Below are 15,767 nucleotides of genomic sequence, written 5' to 3' on the forward strand. Positions count from 1 at the left end.
ATTTTGAATAAATGTGCATTAATGTAGCAGCTTTTTCAGGTCAATTTAATATAAACATGACATGAATATTTGTAATACAACACCAGGTTAGAGATTTCATCTTTGTACAATTTGCAACATTAGTTTTGTGGAGAATCTCTTTCATAACCAAGCAAACTGGTATCAAAACTGAACGATCTCTGAAAAAACTTTTTTTTCTTTCTTTCTTTCTTTCTTTGTTTTTCTGTTTTATTTTGTTCTGTTTTGTTTTGTAACCTTTAATCACTCTCTTAGCAGGTAAAGACCCCCTTAGTTGTTCTCTTTTTTCTGTAAGGTCTTTACAAAGGGAACTTTACATTTTGATGTAATATTCTCTTGTTGACTCATACCTGGCTGCTGCAATGGGCAATTTGTTTTTTTGTTTGGTTTGTCTTGTACTGTGTGTGATTTGTCTGTTTGTTAAAAAAGAAAAAAAACTTATTATTAATAAAAAAAACAACAACTGAAAAATCTCTAGGCAAGGCAAGGCAAGGCAATTTTATTTGTATAGCCCGTTTTTACAAACAGTTTGTCTCAAAGGGCTTTACATGGCATCGTAACAACATCCTCTGTCCTTAGACCCTCACATCGACTGAGGAAAAACTCCATGGAAAACCCTTTTAACAGGGAAAAGTCGGAGAAACCTCAGGGTGAGCAACAGAGGAGGGATCCCTCACCCAGGACGGACAGACGTGCAATAGATGTTGTTACAGACAAGAAAACAGTTTACAGTTTTTCTAAATGAATCAATATCGAATCACATCTGGACCTTGTGACTTGAAATCAATTCAGTAGCGATACCCAGCCCTGTGTGTTCATGTAATCTGGACGTATTTGTCCCGCTTGACTTGGAATAAGTCTAAAAAATAATAATAATGTGAGAGAGACATAGAAAAGAATCCATAATAACAAGTGAACACCTTAGAAAATGACCGGAGGCGTGTTCAGTGCTGCTGCTGCTGCTGCTGCTGTAAGAAAAGTAAAAAAAAACACAGGCAGGAAGAAAATAATGAGATTCATCCACAACATCTGGACGCACACAGCAACACCTGGATGAGTCCTGTTCACCTCAGCACCAAACCAAACTAAAACCCAAATTATCTGTCGTACATCCAGTAGTCATCACAGCTACAGCGTTACCATGGTGACGCAGCCAGCCAGCCAGCAGCCACGTGACACGATGAGGGAGCGGCAGCAGAGAGAGAGAGAGAGAGAGGCAGCCAGCGGTGGGACAATGCAAACAGATAAATGTACAGAGCTGTCAGCTAGTGTGTGTGTGTGTGTGTGTGTGTGTGTGTGTGTGTGTGTGTGTGTGTGGTATTGTAGTTGTGGCTGAGGCCAGCAGATCTGTTAACCAGGCGACCAACTGCTGCCAAACACGCTGCCTCCGCCCAACACCGCCGCTACGAGCAGCCGCCTGAACCAGGTGAATGCCAGACGACACTATCTCTCTCTCTCAATTCAATTTCCATTCAATTCAAATTTGTTTTATTGGCATAAATGTTACGAGAACTATGTTGCCAAAGCATCAAGAACCAATGAAACAAAACAAATACAACTCAGTTTCTCTCTTTCTCTCTATACCTTTGACCCGTTGTGGTCGACTAAAGACCAAAACACTTACAGAGATCCTATAAGCTTCACCTGGTTTCTTTGCTGATGTTCAGTGGAAACTAATCAGATAAAACTATATATTGCAGAGCTGCAACGATCAGTCAATCCGGCATTGATTAGCTGGTCTCAGCATTGGCTTTAATGATTTCAAGTAAAAACAAACACTCTTAGTGACAGTGAAGTTGCTTTTTCTTTGCCGTGCTTGACAGAAAACAGTCTCTTTGGGACAAAAGGTCACACAAAATGTACTTTTCTCTCCTATTTTATTCCAATAAATTGATTAAACTAGTGAAATGATAAGAAGATTCATTGCTAAAGAGAAAAAAACAGGTTGCATCACTCAAAAAATATCATTTCATGGTATAAATTATAGCCGAAACTATTAGAAAATATAAAGTAAATAAAACAAACTGCAGTAATAAAATGTCCCGTGCTGTTTAAACAGAGGAACCGATGAGCTGCTCTGCTTTATATCTGCTCAGGCTTTTTATATTATTGCATTACCATCAATGTGATGAAGTGTATTGATCCGTCTGGTATTTAATTTGCTGGATTGGCTTAAAAAAAAAAAACAGACATAAGAGTTTCTCAGTGCCATCAGCCGGAGAGTCAGGTTAAGTATATCTAATGCGATGCACCTAATAACATCTACAAATAAAAGATGGAGGATGTAAACGAACCAGTAAAATCATACAAATAACTGTATGAGGAGACTGGTGTCCGTGGTGCAGGGATAAACCCTACAATCTGGAAATAGCTGGTGGTGAAATAAAAGGAAAAAAAGAAAAATCTCACATCTCACATCAGACTAAAAGAAAACAAAACAATCATTCCACCTAGACCGCAGGAAACACACTATCTCCACACACCACACACTTCCTGCGCCGTTTCCTGCTTCCTGTGCAGCAGAGGAAAAGAGAAAAAAAAAATGGAGGGAGCGGTCGCTGATGTCACGACAGCGAGTCGCTGCTGCTGCGTTCACATCCCTCATGGGAGAAGGAGGTGGATATGAGCTTCCTGCTAGTAAAATACCTTTCACCTCCGACTCGCTAGGAGCTTAATTATGATGAGAAAAAAAGAAAAATTACAGTCTGAATCTCTGTGTGTTTTTTTTTTAAGTTCTGACTGTGTGAAATATCCCATCATCGTTTTTTTTTTCCCCTACATGGAGCGAAAGCAACAACACGTTATTGAAAGTTTTTGCAACTCAGCAGTGAGGAAGCCGCTGACCAGATGTGTGGTCACTCTTAACCTGCACCCGTTCATCATCCTGCAGCCAAAGTTAGAGAGCAGCTCCGTTTGTCAGACTTTCCTTTCTCTCCTTTAACCACGTGCTGCAGAAACGACGGGGCGCTGCTGCCTGGGAAGAAACACCACACGCTAAGAACTCATTATAGTAGGTATCAACTCTGTAAAGTCTGTTAAAACTACAGATACATGTGCACGACATCCTCCTCCATCTGCCTCACGATGCAATTCGATTACGATTCACCAGTCTACGATTCGGTTTGATTTGATTATACGATGCATCTCCATGTTTTTCTATGTTGCCACACATGGCTTTTTCATTATTTAACATAAATAGTCAGATAAATATGATAACTTTTTTAAATTTAAATGCATTTCCAACAATACAGGAGCTTCCTTGGAGTCTGAACACACAAAGAAAAAGAAAAGGCCTTTAGCCGACTTAAAGGTGCACTTGGTAATTTCTCAAAAACAAAACATAAATCTTGGCATTGTGCTTTAAAATAAAATAAATCACTATCTCTGTATGTGAACAGCATCATCAAACTTGAATGAATTATTTGAATTTAAAAGTAGATTATGTGACATAACTGCACAGATTTCACGTGTTTTCCGGTCTCTCTGAACGCTTGAGATCTCCTCCGCGAGATTTGCGCAAAAACTGACGTCAGGTTTTACCGTCCGGATGAGCGCCCAAACTGCAAGGGATCTGCCCGACACACGCCCACGACGCTGCCTGCACCTCAACCGTGTTTTCCTTCCCCGAAGAAGATGAAAACCGTAGGTCAGACTCGTACGGACGCACCCGTAGCTGGTCATGTTCGTAAAGCCGATCTGTATGCATTTAACAAGGCGAGGTAAACAAGAATACGTGGCTGAAATCGGGATTTTTCTTGACATCCGCACAAGACAAGGAGTTTTTGGAGCTGAAAATTATGCATAACGACTTTGTAGGTGTTCAAAACTCACACAGCTGTAAGCAAAAGCAGTCAAATGTGCATCACATGTCGCCTTTAAAGGCCGTTGTGCAGCACAGCTCCTTTGCAGGAGGAGGTGGTGGTTTGACACTTCACCCTCACATGACTCTCGTCATTCTGTCACAGCCGATTGCAATTACAAGCAAAGCCACCGAGGCTTTCAGAGTTATTACCATGTCATCATCATCGGCTGCTTTCAGGAAGAAACATTCAATGCAGGTTCGAGCCATGAGCAAAAAAAAAACACCGGAACAAAGTGACGAAAAACAACAACAACAACAAAAAAAGTATGCAACATTTCCTCTCTGCTGCAGCTTTAAAGCTCTATAAAGGCATTTATTTCTTTTTAAAAAAGTTAAATTTAGGTCTACTGCTTTTTTTTCTGTCTGTTTAAGCTCCTGCAGACGGACGCCCCGCTACGGGATCCTCTCAGTCAGTAATCTATGGCCTGACATGCAGCGAAGCCTCAGTGCAGAGTGTGAATGTAAGAAGTCAACAGCAGCAGCAGCAGCCTATGGGGTGTCTGGTGGTGGTGGATGTGCTTGTTCCAGAGACGGGATCAATCGAGAACTGGATGAGCTCAAAAAATGAAAAATACAAAAAGCTACAGCTACGGTTTTAAAGGGATACTTCACCTAAAATCATTATTCACCAATCATCTACTCACCGTCATGCCAAGGAAGGGTTTGGAGAACTTTCAGAGTCATCAAAACGCTTTCGGAGGCGGATAGAGTTCACTTTTGAATCGTCCAAAACACACACTATGAAACATCCAGATACCTCCATACTGCTCGTCTGTACTGACCCAAGTGTCCTGAAGCCGCCACATGAAAAAGTTGTTCGGAAAAAATTAATTTGATCTCTGTTTTTATCCTTGTTGTAGCAGTAGCTCCCAGTGGCTCTGTTAGATTTGCTGCGAGATGTTCTTCCGTGTTTACATCATACATCCAATGGTTTAGAACGATGAACAAACATCTCGCGCATGCGCACAAACATCAACAGAGCCACTGGGAGCTACTACTACATCAAGGATAAAAACAGAGATCAGGATTCATTTTTTCCCAACAACTTTTTCATGTGGCGGCTTCAGGACACTTGGGTCAGTACAGACGAGCAGTATGGAGTTATCTGGATGTTTCATAGTGTGTGTTTTGGACGATTCAAAAAAGTGAACTCTATCCGCCGCCATTATATGAAAACCCGTCACCAGCCGGACCCCCCCTAGAACTCCTAAAGCGTTTTGATGACTCAGAAAGTTCTCCAAACCCTTCCTTGGCATGACGGTGAGTAGAAAATTGGTAAGAACTCCAAGGAAGAGCGTTAGAAATGTACCTTCATCACACACACACAAAAAAAAAACACTGTTCAGTGAGTTTCACTTTGCGTTGCCTCAAGACAAAACCTGATAATAAGACAGAACCTGTTTTACATGATTCAGCACTCACACACATACAGTTCTCCAGGAACCTAACATCATCATTTAAATCTCCAGCCTCACTGAGCAGAAAAAAAACTGTAACACTGTAAACAATCAGACCTGCTGGATCCAACAATGTGATAATTACTGTCTTAAATAGCGGCTACCTGCTAATTACAACCTCTAATTGTGTTTGTGAGAAGGTAACAGGGGCCGAGTGCTCGCTGGGAGTTTATACATGTGTAAAGTGACTGATACACATCATCAACTGCTCTTTTATCTAGACTCACACACACACACAGTGTATACAAGGTCTGCTCGTCCTGAACAATGTGTGTCAGTGTGTGCGCGTCATGTTCGAGATATGTTGTGGCTCCAGAAACATTTGTTTATGGCTTGTTTAGTTTCACACCACGTAGCAGAGTTTGTAAACAGATGGTCTGCATGCGGAGTAGAGTATGATTCATAAACTGGAACTGGAGCTGGTTCAAAATTTATATATAAATATATATATATATATATATAATATAACATCTCCTTGGATCCACTCTGCTTGTTTATATGTCACAAGTTATATTTGGGACAACAACTTCTCCCTCACGCACAACTTTCCAAGCACAAGGAAACTGCTGGATATCTATCATCTGTCAACATTCAAAACTCTTGTGCACATAAAACACAATATACTGTGGGTTTTTTTTGAGGATTTCTGCAGAAGCTGAGCTGACAATCCTAAAAAAGAAAAGAAACAGACAAAATAAAAAAAGAGCGCAGCATCTTCTCTTCTCTGAAAACATCCATATTTAGGCGCTGATGTGTTTATTTATTTATCGCCGCCACCACACTGTGAATGACAAAGCTCTGATCCAGATTAAAACAGAGGTTACATTCACAGGTATTAAAACAACAAGAGCCAACAATAAGCTTCCCAAAATGCATCTCATCAAAACACGTCTGTCCGATAATCTTTTCATGGCACACCACTCATGGTCACTTTTAATTAAAGCATAAACAAGAAACTAATACAAGTACTGTATCTATTGTCTATTTTCATGTGTATATAGAGATTTATTTTTTATTATTTATTCATTTTCTCTTCTTGTTTTTCTCAGATCATTGCTATAGTTATACTTTTTGATCTATCTTATATTTATTTCTCTAGTTATTTATTCATTCATTCATTTCTATTATAGGATCTGAAGCACTTTGCAACCTGTTTAGATGTTGTACCTTCGTTTGTTGACATACGGACCGGGAAGTAGTTATTTTAAAGTGTTGATTTGTTATTTCTATTATCGTTTACAATATCTCAATCAGTAATTCAATAATGGTTGTCATCTTCTTTCTGCTTTTCGATTAATCTAGGTTTTTCATTTTCTCCCTGTTGTACATTTATTGCCTGCCACATTTCAATTTTCTTTTTCATCACAGAAAAAACTGATAAAAGCAAACTTTCCCAGTTCCACCATCTTTTGTTTTATCCAAGTAAAAAAAAAAAAAAACAATTTGTGCGATTGCACCAAAAAAAAAGCTCCATATCTTTGCCGCCTGCTGCTGCTGCTGCTGCTGCTGTGAGTCTCCCCACGTGACGCGAGTACCTGTTATGTTATAATGAGGCCCCGGCACATTAAGCCCCACAGCAGGACTTATTCAGTTTGGGTTGCAAGATTAAAAAGTTTGAGAACCTTTGCTCCAGACTAATCAGCCATCCATGGCTAATCTCATCACACGAATGATCTCACCGCTCTCAGTGGCAGTTTGGTCCGAAATAAAAACATGTTTCCATTATCAGATAGCGGGGGAATAACACCTTAACAAAAAATAATAATAATAAAATAAAAATCAATCATGGTTCACACTGTAGGTTGAATTTAAAGTACAGTATGTTTCGTATGTATGAACAGTCACACACACTCAGGAGTGGAGGAGCAGTCTAGACAGTGTGAAGGACACTTGTGCAGCCTGGGGGCTCGACCAGCTGACATATGGGGAGGGTGTGGCGTGGCGAGGACGGCCATGCATCTGCCTACATTTAATCATGTACCACCACTACTACTACTACTACCACCACCACCACCACCACCACCACCACTACTACTACTACTACTACTACTACTGCTGCTGCTGCTGGACTAAACTCCTCGCTGCTCCTTGTACAGCGTGAAGAGTTACTTTGTGGACCGGGGTGGGTTAATCATTTCTTCACTGAGCTGAACGGAGAGAGACTATGGTTGTGTTTGTATTGTGTTTGTGTTGTGCACTTCACAAACCATGGGCCACAACAACCAACAGCTTCAATCCTGGTAAATTAATCGGCTCAAGAAGAGGAGAGGGGACCCCTAGGCTGTGACCCCTCCCTTCTTTTACACCCAAGGAGAAGAAGAGGTGGGTGGTGGTGGTGGTGGTGGTGGGGGCTGCCCGCCTAAAACACACTGCAGCTGACACACACACGCTGTAAATCAAACCTACTTAGCCATGAGATGCACCAGTTAAAAAGGTAGTAAGGCCGGACGGATATTGACTAACTTGTTAAGCAGGAGAAACATGACCGAGCCCTGACGCCTGCCTGCAGTGGAAGGACTTCCTTTCTTTTCTTTTTCATGTTTTCATTAGTAAACAACAACATTAACAAGTCAAGAGTCCAAGCTGGCAATTTAGTTAGTGCACGTTGAGCTCCACAATGTGTTGTTGCAGCAGGGGTCAAATTATTGCTGGTCAAACAAGCAAGGACAATTACAGCATGACACGATGATGGTCACTACACTACACTGCACTTGACGGGGAGATTGTGTGTTGTGTTGTTCTGTTGTTGTGTTTCTTGTGAGCCAATGGCATCCTCCTGTGCCTTATACCTGCTGTTAGCATTCACACACACACACACACACCCAGCTTGTTGCTAATACTTTAAGCTTTTATCTATTTGCCCTGCGTATCAAACAAACCACCCCACCGTGTTGCTACTGGGCTTGTCAGCCATTGCAGGCAGGCACCACCACCATCATCATCATCATCACCGCTGCTGCTGCTACTGCTGCTGCTGCACAACCAACACACTGACACAGCTAACTAGCCACATTACAACTGTAGCTTCTCCTCCTGTTGTGTAAATGTGTTAGACTCAAAAACAGCTTATTTCCCATTGCTGTGGATTCCCTCCTTCAACATAAACACACATAACACTCACCTGATGAACAGTACTTAGAGTGCAATACAGCTAGATAGACAAGTGCAACATACTTGTGCATTGCTTATTTATTTATGTTTTATTGTGCATTATACTGTGCATTATTTAGTATTTTTAATAACTGTATTTATGCCCTGCTTTTTTTGATGTGGCAGCCTACTACAAACGAAATTTCGTTGTGTTTTTATGCAATGACAATAAATATATATGTATCTAGGCTACATGATTATTAGCCTTCTTCCACTTAACACAACACAACACAACACAAGCAGGTTCATGTTTGTTTGCTTTGCTCCACAGGTAAATGTGCTAGGTAGCTAACTAGCCAGCTAACTAAGCTAGCGCCGAAACTCCATTCAAAATCTGTAGCAATTCAACATTAGCCCCCTTATCGCGCACTTACACGTTTCCTCACAATACAACACGAGATATTAAATTAAATCTGGTGGTTTTCACTCTAATTTCGGCTCTATTTCTTATCCATAAAGTGTCAACTTTTTTTTTTAATGATTATCATTATTTATCCCTGCTACCTGCTAATATACACACAACAGTTGTGGGCGGTAGCTAGCAGCTAGCTTCAATATTAACGTTTCAAAATTAAAAAAATGTCACCCTTTTTTTTACTACATAGTTAAATAAGTTTTTAATAGTGCAGAAAGTGAAAAAATATTTTTGAATTCATACTTATTTTTTAAATTAAGGGGTATCTTGAAGGATAATGTATGGTGTGGTAAATAAGCAGATTTTTCAATGGACTTCCACGGGAGTTGCCACCACCGAGGAGTAAACCCGGGTAAACCACAGCCTTATCTCGGGATATCCGAACTCCTAAAGCAGCTAGCTTTATTCACGGTTCTTTCCCCCTACACAGAAAATAAAAAAGAAAGCAGACAGAGACAAGACAGACAGAGAGGAGAGGAGGAGAGGAGAGGAGGGCCTGCCCAGAGAGAGCCAGTCCGCGGCCTCTCCTGCCCAGCGCGGCCGGTCTCCTACCTCCGTGGGCCGGCTGATCTCGAACAGGTCGAGCCGGTTGGCGTTCCAGTGGTTGATGATGTCGGCCAGTTTCCTCCTCTCCTCCTCCCTGCTCCCCGACATGGTGGACAGTCAGGACAGCAGCAGCGGCCAGCAGCAGCGTTTCTTGACCCTGTCTGCCCGTCCGAATACGTGCTGGTAAAAAAATATATATAAAAAATAAAAATAAAAACTTCCTCGTATCGTTTTAGTCCACAACAGGAGAAGAAACCACCGCCACCGACGCCAAAAAAGCTTCACGTCTGTTTGTTTTTTTTTTCCTTCTCCTTCTTCTTATCGCCGGGGACTTTGTGTGGTCCGTCTCTCTCTCCCTCTCTCTCTCGTGCACCGACCGACCGACCGTCTGATCTGTTCTGTTTCTGCCTCGCGCTCCCGGTGCGGCTCCTCTCTCGCGCGCGCTCCCGATCCCACTCTGGATGTATGTGCACGCGCAACAACGCCGTCGGTAACATTAACCGTTTCGGGGTCCAGTCCAGCAGCAACGTGACGTGACGTGATGGATGGCGCCGCTTCTCTGACTCAGGCATTTATACATATACGGTAAATAAAGGGTTAATTATAAATACTAAAAAGAGAGGGTAGTAAGAGGGATTACGTCACTGTGTGTTAATTAAACAAACTATTAACAACAACAAAAGCTTTATGCATGAAAAATGTTTAGTTTGGCTACACTGAAAATGATGAAAAAAACTAAATTCTCAGTTTTATATGATTAATTTGTTAATTATTTGATCCAAATTTTGAATACATAAGTCAAAAATTTCTGGTAAGAAGCCGAACTTCCTGGAACTGTCTGCATATGTTGGTCAACATATCTCCTCCCTCTGTGATTGTGAGAATAAAAAAGCTGTTAAAACGTATGATCTTTGTAAGCTTCACAAAATATTTATGTTTTTTCTATCTTGCTGTCAACCCCTGGCGTAGTTATGATGGTTTGGTTGTGTATTAATGTTGTATACACTTATTTCATCTAACTGTATTCAGTCCTGTGTATACTCTTGTTGTCAATAAAGTTGTTAAAAAACAACAACAACAAAAGCTAAACTAACTGAGATAACTGTGAATTTATCTTGATATTTATAGATTATTAAAAAAAAAACTATAAAGGAACAATGGTGGGATACTTGCACTTTAATTGATTATTCCCATTTTTTTTATTCTTAACACAAAATATATAGGCTATATAAAGGGTTAATAATAAACACAGAGGGTCATAAGAGGGATTACGTCACTGTGTGTTAAGTAAACCACCTTTTTTTTAATTAAGCTGATTTATTTTGATTTCTAATTTATTTTAAAGCTTATTAATGTTCCACATAAACCAATTATTTTAATTCCAAGAAGAAAATCCTCCCAGTTTATTCATCTTATTGATTTGTTTGCACCTAAAATAAATAACATATTGGAAATATAAATACATATGGCATGCTGCAAAACACAAAGATATTTACATACTGTATATGCAAACACACATTTACCTACATATGCTGAGATATACAAAGCATGTGCTGAAGCTAAAGGTTTACACAAAGACGTCTCTTAAAAGCTCAAATAACACAGAGTTGAATTAAACAAGTTCATTTGACCTGCCTTTCCTATTATTTAACATGTAAAACTTAAGTAACTGGTTAAAAATATTGCTTTTTATCATTTTTTTCGATGATGTTTGTGCCATTTGTAGATAAACATAGCCTGATGTCATGCTTTTGCTGAAAATAGTAATGAGGAACTGAAAAATTACAACAAAATAAAGCAAAAGACGAAGAAAAACCATTATTTCCTGTTCCCAGTTGTCACAATTATCCACATGTTATAGAAATGTTTATGTGTCAAGCAGTGGGAGAGGGAACTCACTGTGTTCTCTGTGGTTAAATTATCTGCTAATTCAGTCCTAGCCAGCAGGTGCTGAATGCCACACAACACTGCCAAGTCTCTCTGTGCAACAACACAAACACACACACACACACACTAATTCACAGTGCACTGGCTGCAAACACAAGATTACACATCATTCTCCAATTGCAAATCAACTTATATGAACACATTTTGAAGAATGAAGAGCGAATGAGTGATCTGTATGAGTGTCACTGCACCATATAATATCCAAGAAAAGGTGCATCTGTATTGAGTTGTGTTATTTTGTGCGACACCAAACACACCAGCTCCCCCTTATTATTACTAACACACAACTGTCAGCAGCTGTGAAAGGTCACCAGCCAAATATCAGGCAGATGCATGTGAAATGTCAGGAATACAGCGGTGATCACATCTACAGGACAAAAATAGCAGTGACACAGCAGAGAGGAGTTTTTTTTTTTTTTTTTTTTTTTTTACCTCCCACCTATACTGTATCTACTCCCTCAGACAGGGTGTAGTGTAGACTAGAGCAGCAGCAGCTCCAGTTTCTTATAAGCACATTAGTCACCGCGGCTGAGTTTGTGGGTGTTGGTGTCTTCTTAATGGACGAGCCGGCGCTGCCTGTGGTGACATCATGTGTGAGTAATGAATGAAAAAAAAGAAAAAGAAAAAAGAGGCTTTTTTAATCTCACAGCGGGCTGCAAACGGAAACAACAACTAAACAAACTGAGATAATTGCGAATTTATCTCGATGTTTATCGCACAGATTTGAATTCCTCTACAGAGAAACTAACAGACAATAGTGGGATGCTTGCACTTTAATTGATTATTATCATTTTTTGCTTCTAAAAACATCAAATCCCATTAAAAAAATGTAACTTATCTGGTGTTATTTGCAAACTTTTAGGCCTGCTTATGTCTTTTTTGTGTCCCTCATCAACATTTTTAGATGTCAATTATGTCTAAATGTTTCAATAAGGAGTGAAATGATTTAATATTTCACATATTTGAGATAGCTTAAGGAATACAAGGTGATTTATGTAGGGACAACCCTCATAGGTTTATCTTACAGAATATACTTTGAGCTATTTGAGTGGCTAGAGCAGCACTTCCTCTCGCAGACAGAGAGTTGAATTGTTGCTGAACTCATCTGACACCAGCAGCAGCAGAAGTGAGAAACCACAAAAGGAAACCAACTCCACCAGATTGCCCCGCCACTTCCTGTATCTTGCGATGTTATCTCCGCCTCAGTCACCACAGTCTCACTGTCGGACGAGAAGAGGTCACAGATTGAAATCACAGCGACTGTCAGAAAATGCAAACTAATATGTCTGCTGCTGGAAAACAGTTAAAGCTTTTATTCTTTATATATATTTAGTGTTTTTATTCACAGGATGACAGCAGAGGAGTCACTTCCTCTGTCAGTAAATGACATCATCTGTTTCTCACACTGGTTTGATGTCCTCATCCTCCCACACGCAGACTTATCAATTATTGTGTCTCCCGCCCTGTGCACATCAAACCCGTCTTATCTGTTTGTTTCTTTAACACCAATATGTGATAACGGTGACGAACGCAGCGAGCTGTTACTGTAAATCTGCAAAAGCACAAAAAAACCTCAGATAAAAACAAAGACTGAAGACACAACAAGTACGTAAACTTGTGATAACAACGGACACATGAAGGCATCGTTCAGCACTTAATCGCAATGACAGAACATGACACGTCATCATGAGCCTTACAGGCAAACTTATATGAAACAGTAGAAATTTACTGAAAAAGAAGAAGTTGCTTCTGCATGAATAACCCACAATGAGGAAGCAGAAATTATTTGTTCTAAAGATAAATATCTTCTAGAAATTATTGCCTTTCTCAGATATTCATGGTTCCCAGAGGATGAATCCTACCAACCCCCTAAAACCTGTTTCACTATGATTACTTTACTCTTGTGGAAGCATTTACATAAACATGTGTTTTTACAATGATCCCTCAAATATGGGTCAAGCACTTGTGACCTTCAACATTTTGCTGTTTAACAATAATAATAATTAAAAAAATCTGTTTCATTTCACATATATAATATTTTGCCTGTAACATAGACGCAATAATAGCCTGGAAGTAGCAGGTGATGTGATATTACTGTATGTGTGAGGGAACTGTTATATTATACTCAGTGAATTGTTTTAATGATCATTCTGGAAGAGTTCTCCCTCAATTGCCTTGTCTTTTATTATGTATATATAATGACAACTACAATAAATAAACCATGAACAAAAAAAACAAAAAAAAATTAGCATTACTGGAGCAGTAACTCTTTGAAAATGTGAATAAAATGAATAAAAATACATATGCTGACATTATTTTTCTAGTTGTTCAACCAATGCAGGGGCATAATTTCTTAATTAAACCAAATTAATCTAACTTTTTACAGTTCACCTGCAAATTTTAAAGAAAATAATCCTCATTTTGTCTCTTAATGTGCTGCCGATTTGTCTGAGGAAGACTCAAATCAGCCAATTTAATGGGTCGGCTGATTACTGAAGTCTTAGTCAAACAAACCTCCACTGCATCATGGGAGAAAGCTGAAACCTGAGAAACACAAACACCTGAAACTTTTCTTTTTTTTTTTTTTTTTTTTACAGGATATCGCTCCAAAAGCTTTGCTCCTCAGTTCAAAGGTTTTCAGTGATATTGGAAAACAATAGTCAGTTTTTTCCAACACTGTGGCAACAGTTTGGGTTTGGCCTTTCCTGTTCTAACGTGACAATGCCCACCCCACCCCCCGAACCCTGTGCACAAAGCCAGGTCCATATAAAAGAGAAGATTTTTCCCATGCAGCTCGGTGTGGTACAAACCTGGCCGACCGGCACGGATCCTCGACCTAACACCTTTTGAATAAACTGAAAAGCTGAATAAAAGCCAATCATAATAATCAGATGTTATAGAGAAACAGATGATTTATTAAGATGGCAGCCTGAGTTAACACCACGCCGTTGAAATGTTATTCATCTAATTGACCTGAGTGGAGCGGAGAGACCCGACCTCCTGACCTTGTATTTTATTATGTGTGTCAAGAGCGGCTCATGAGGGCGACTCATCCTGAGGCCACGCCCCCTTCATTCATTCATCATCATCATCATCATCATCATCATCATCTGTGTGTGTGTGTGTGTGTGTGTGTGTGTGTGTGTGTGTGTGTGTGTGTGTGGACACAGTGTTGAGTTTATTGCCCTCATGGAAAACCGGTGCCTTTTTTTAATCATCACATCTACACTCTGCTGTGGAGCTGATAGAGAGATTGAATTTTCAACCGTTAAACAAGTGGAAGATGAAATGATCTCTCTTTCAAATATTTCTATTAGAGCACGCTGTAATATGGTTACATCAAACACATCCAAGAGTATAATGTATATCCATACAGAGATGTGTGCAGTATAGGACATAATGCCCTCTTTTTGTTTTTTAGAGCATATAACAATGGCAGATGAAAGAATGTATACAAAGTACAGATAAAGAAAAATAAATGAGAACAAAAACAAAACCTAAATAAATATTAAATAGTAAAGGGGAAACATTAATTTCCGCTACAAGGTGTGAGATAGTGAATGAGAGGTGACCAAATGTTTTCAAAGTGTGGGAGTTTGGGAGAAGATGAAATGATCTGCAAAAGGCATAAAGTTACAGATAACACATTCCCTATAGATTTTAAACAATATCTTTTTTTTTCATCTTTTACATTTTCAAAATGACAGAAAAGGAAAGGTTTGGCCACCCTGCATAGTAGCTCCCCCTTTGGAAACTATCACAGCATGTAAATACTGTAATAGGCTAAATATCTTGTCTGATACTTTGGTCAAAGTTATCTGAGAGCTCAAGTCTCCTGGGTTCCCCATTCTTTTGCAGACTGCTGCTGTGTTTCCCTTCTTCACTCTAAAACTGTAGAAAACAAAAATAATACACTGGTATTGCTTACTGTACAGTAAAACATTGCAAGATGTCGTTTGGAGATCATGCTGAACGGTTCACATTGACAGAAATTGACCAGAGGTGCCCAAACTTTTGCATGATGCCATTGTATATTAGAAAGAGCGGGAGGTGGATGAATGCACGATGATGGTTGTGTTGGTGTGTGCCAGATAATAAAAGTGGTTCAAAGATGGAGAAGAGGCCAAGTGGAGGAGATAGAGGGAGAGGTCGACCTTATGACATGTTTCTGTGATGATGGAGTAAGAAACTTGACCTGCAGCGTGCGGTCAGCTCCTGCTCTCTCCTGCAACAGGATTATTACTCCCAAGTTTCAAACTGAAACTTTAACCAATATCTTCTTCTGATATAATCTTTATCCCTCTGGTTCATAAGGGAAGTGTAAAAAAAAAAAAATCTCAGAGCGAGGAAGATTTAAATAAAATGAGCCTTG

General features: G+C 39.7%; 1 protein-coding gene across 50 annotated transcripts in view; it reads right to left on the minus strand.

The window, feature by feature from the left end:
* afdna (afadin, adherens junction formation factor a) overlaps positions 1–9,853 on the minus strand; it is a 137,477-nt gene extending 127,624 nt beyond the window's left edge. For 49 of the 50 annotated variants that reach the window (XR_015035166.1, XR_015035163.1, XR_015035161.1 and 46 more), the window contains exon 1: positions 9,455–9,853. Coding sequence is in view for 44 of the 50 variants with exons in the window: in XM_085770187.1 (XP_085626313.1) it covers positions 9,455–9,556 (102 nt within the window). In the remaining 6 variants the exon portion in view is untranslated. The remainder of the gene's footprint in view (positions 1–9,454) is intronic. The other variant, XM_085770221.1, reaches the window with a different exon arrangement.
* Between the last annotated feature and the right edge of the window lie 5,914 nt (positions 9,854–15,767).

This window comes from Trachurus japonicus, chromosome 24 (genome assembly GCF_045865225.1).
Source record: "Trachurus japonicus isolate A0001 chromosome 24, Traja_1.0".
In the NCBI taxonomy this organism is placed as follows: Eukaryota; Metazoa; Chordata; class Actinopteri; order Carangiformes; family Carangidae; genus Trachurus; species Trachurus japonicus.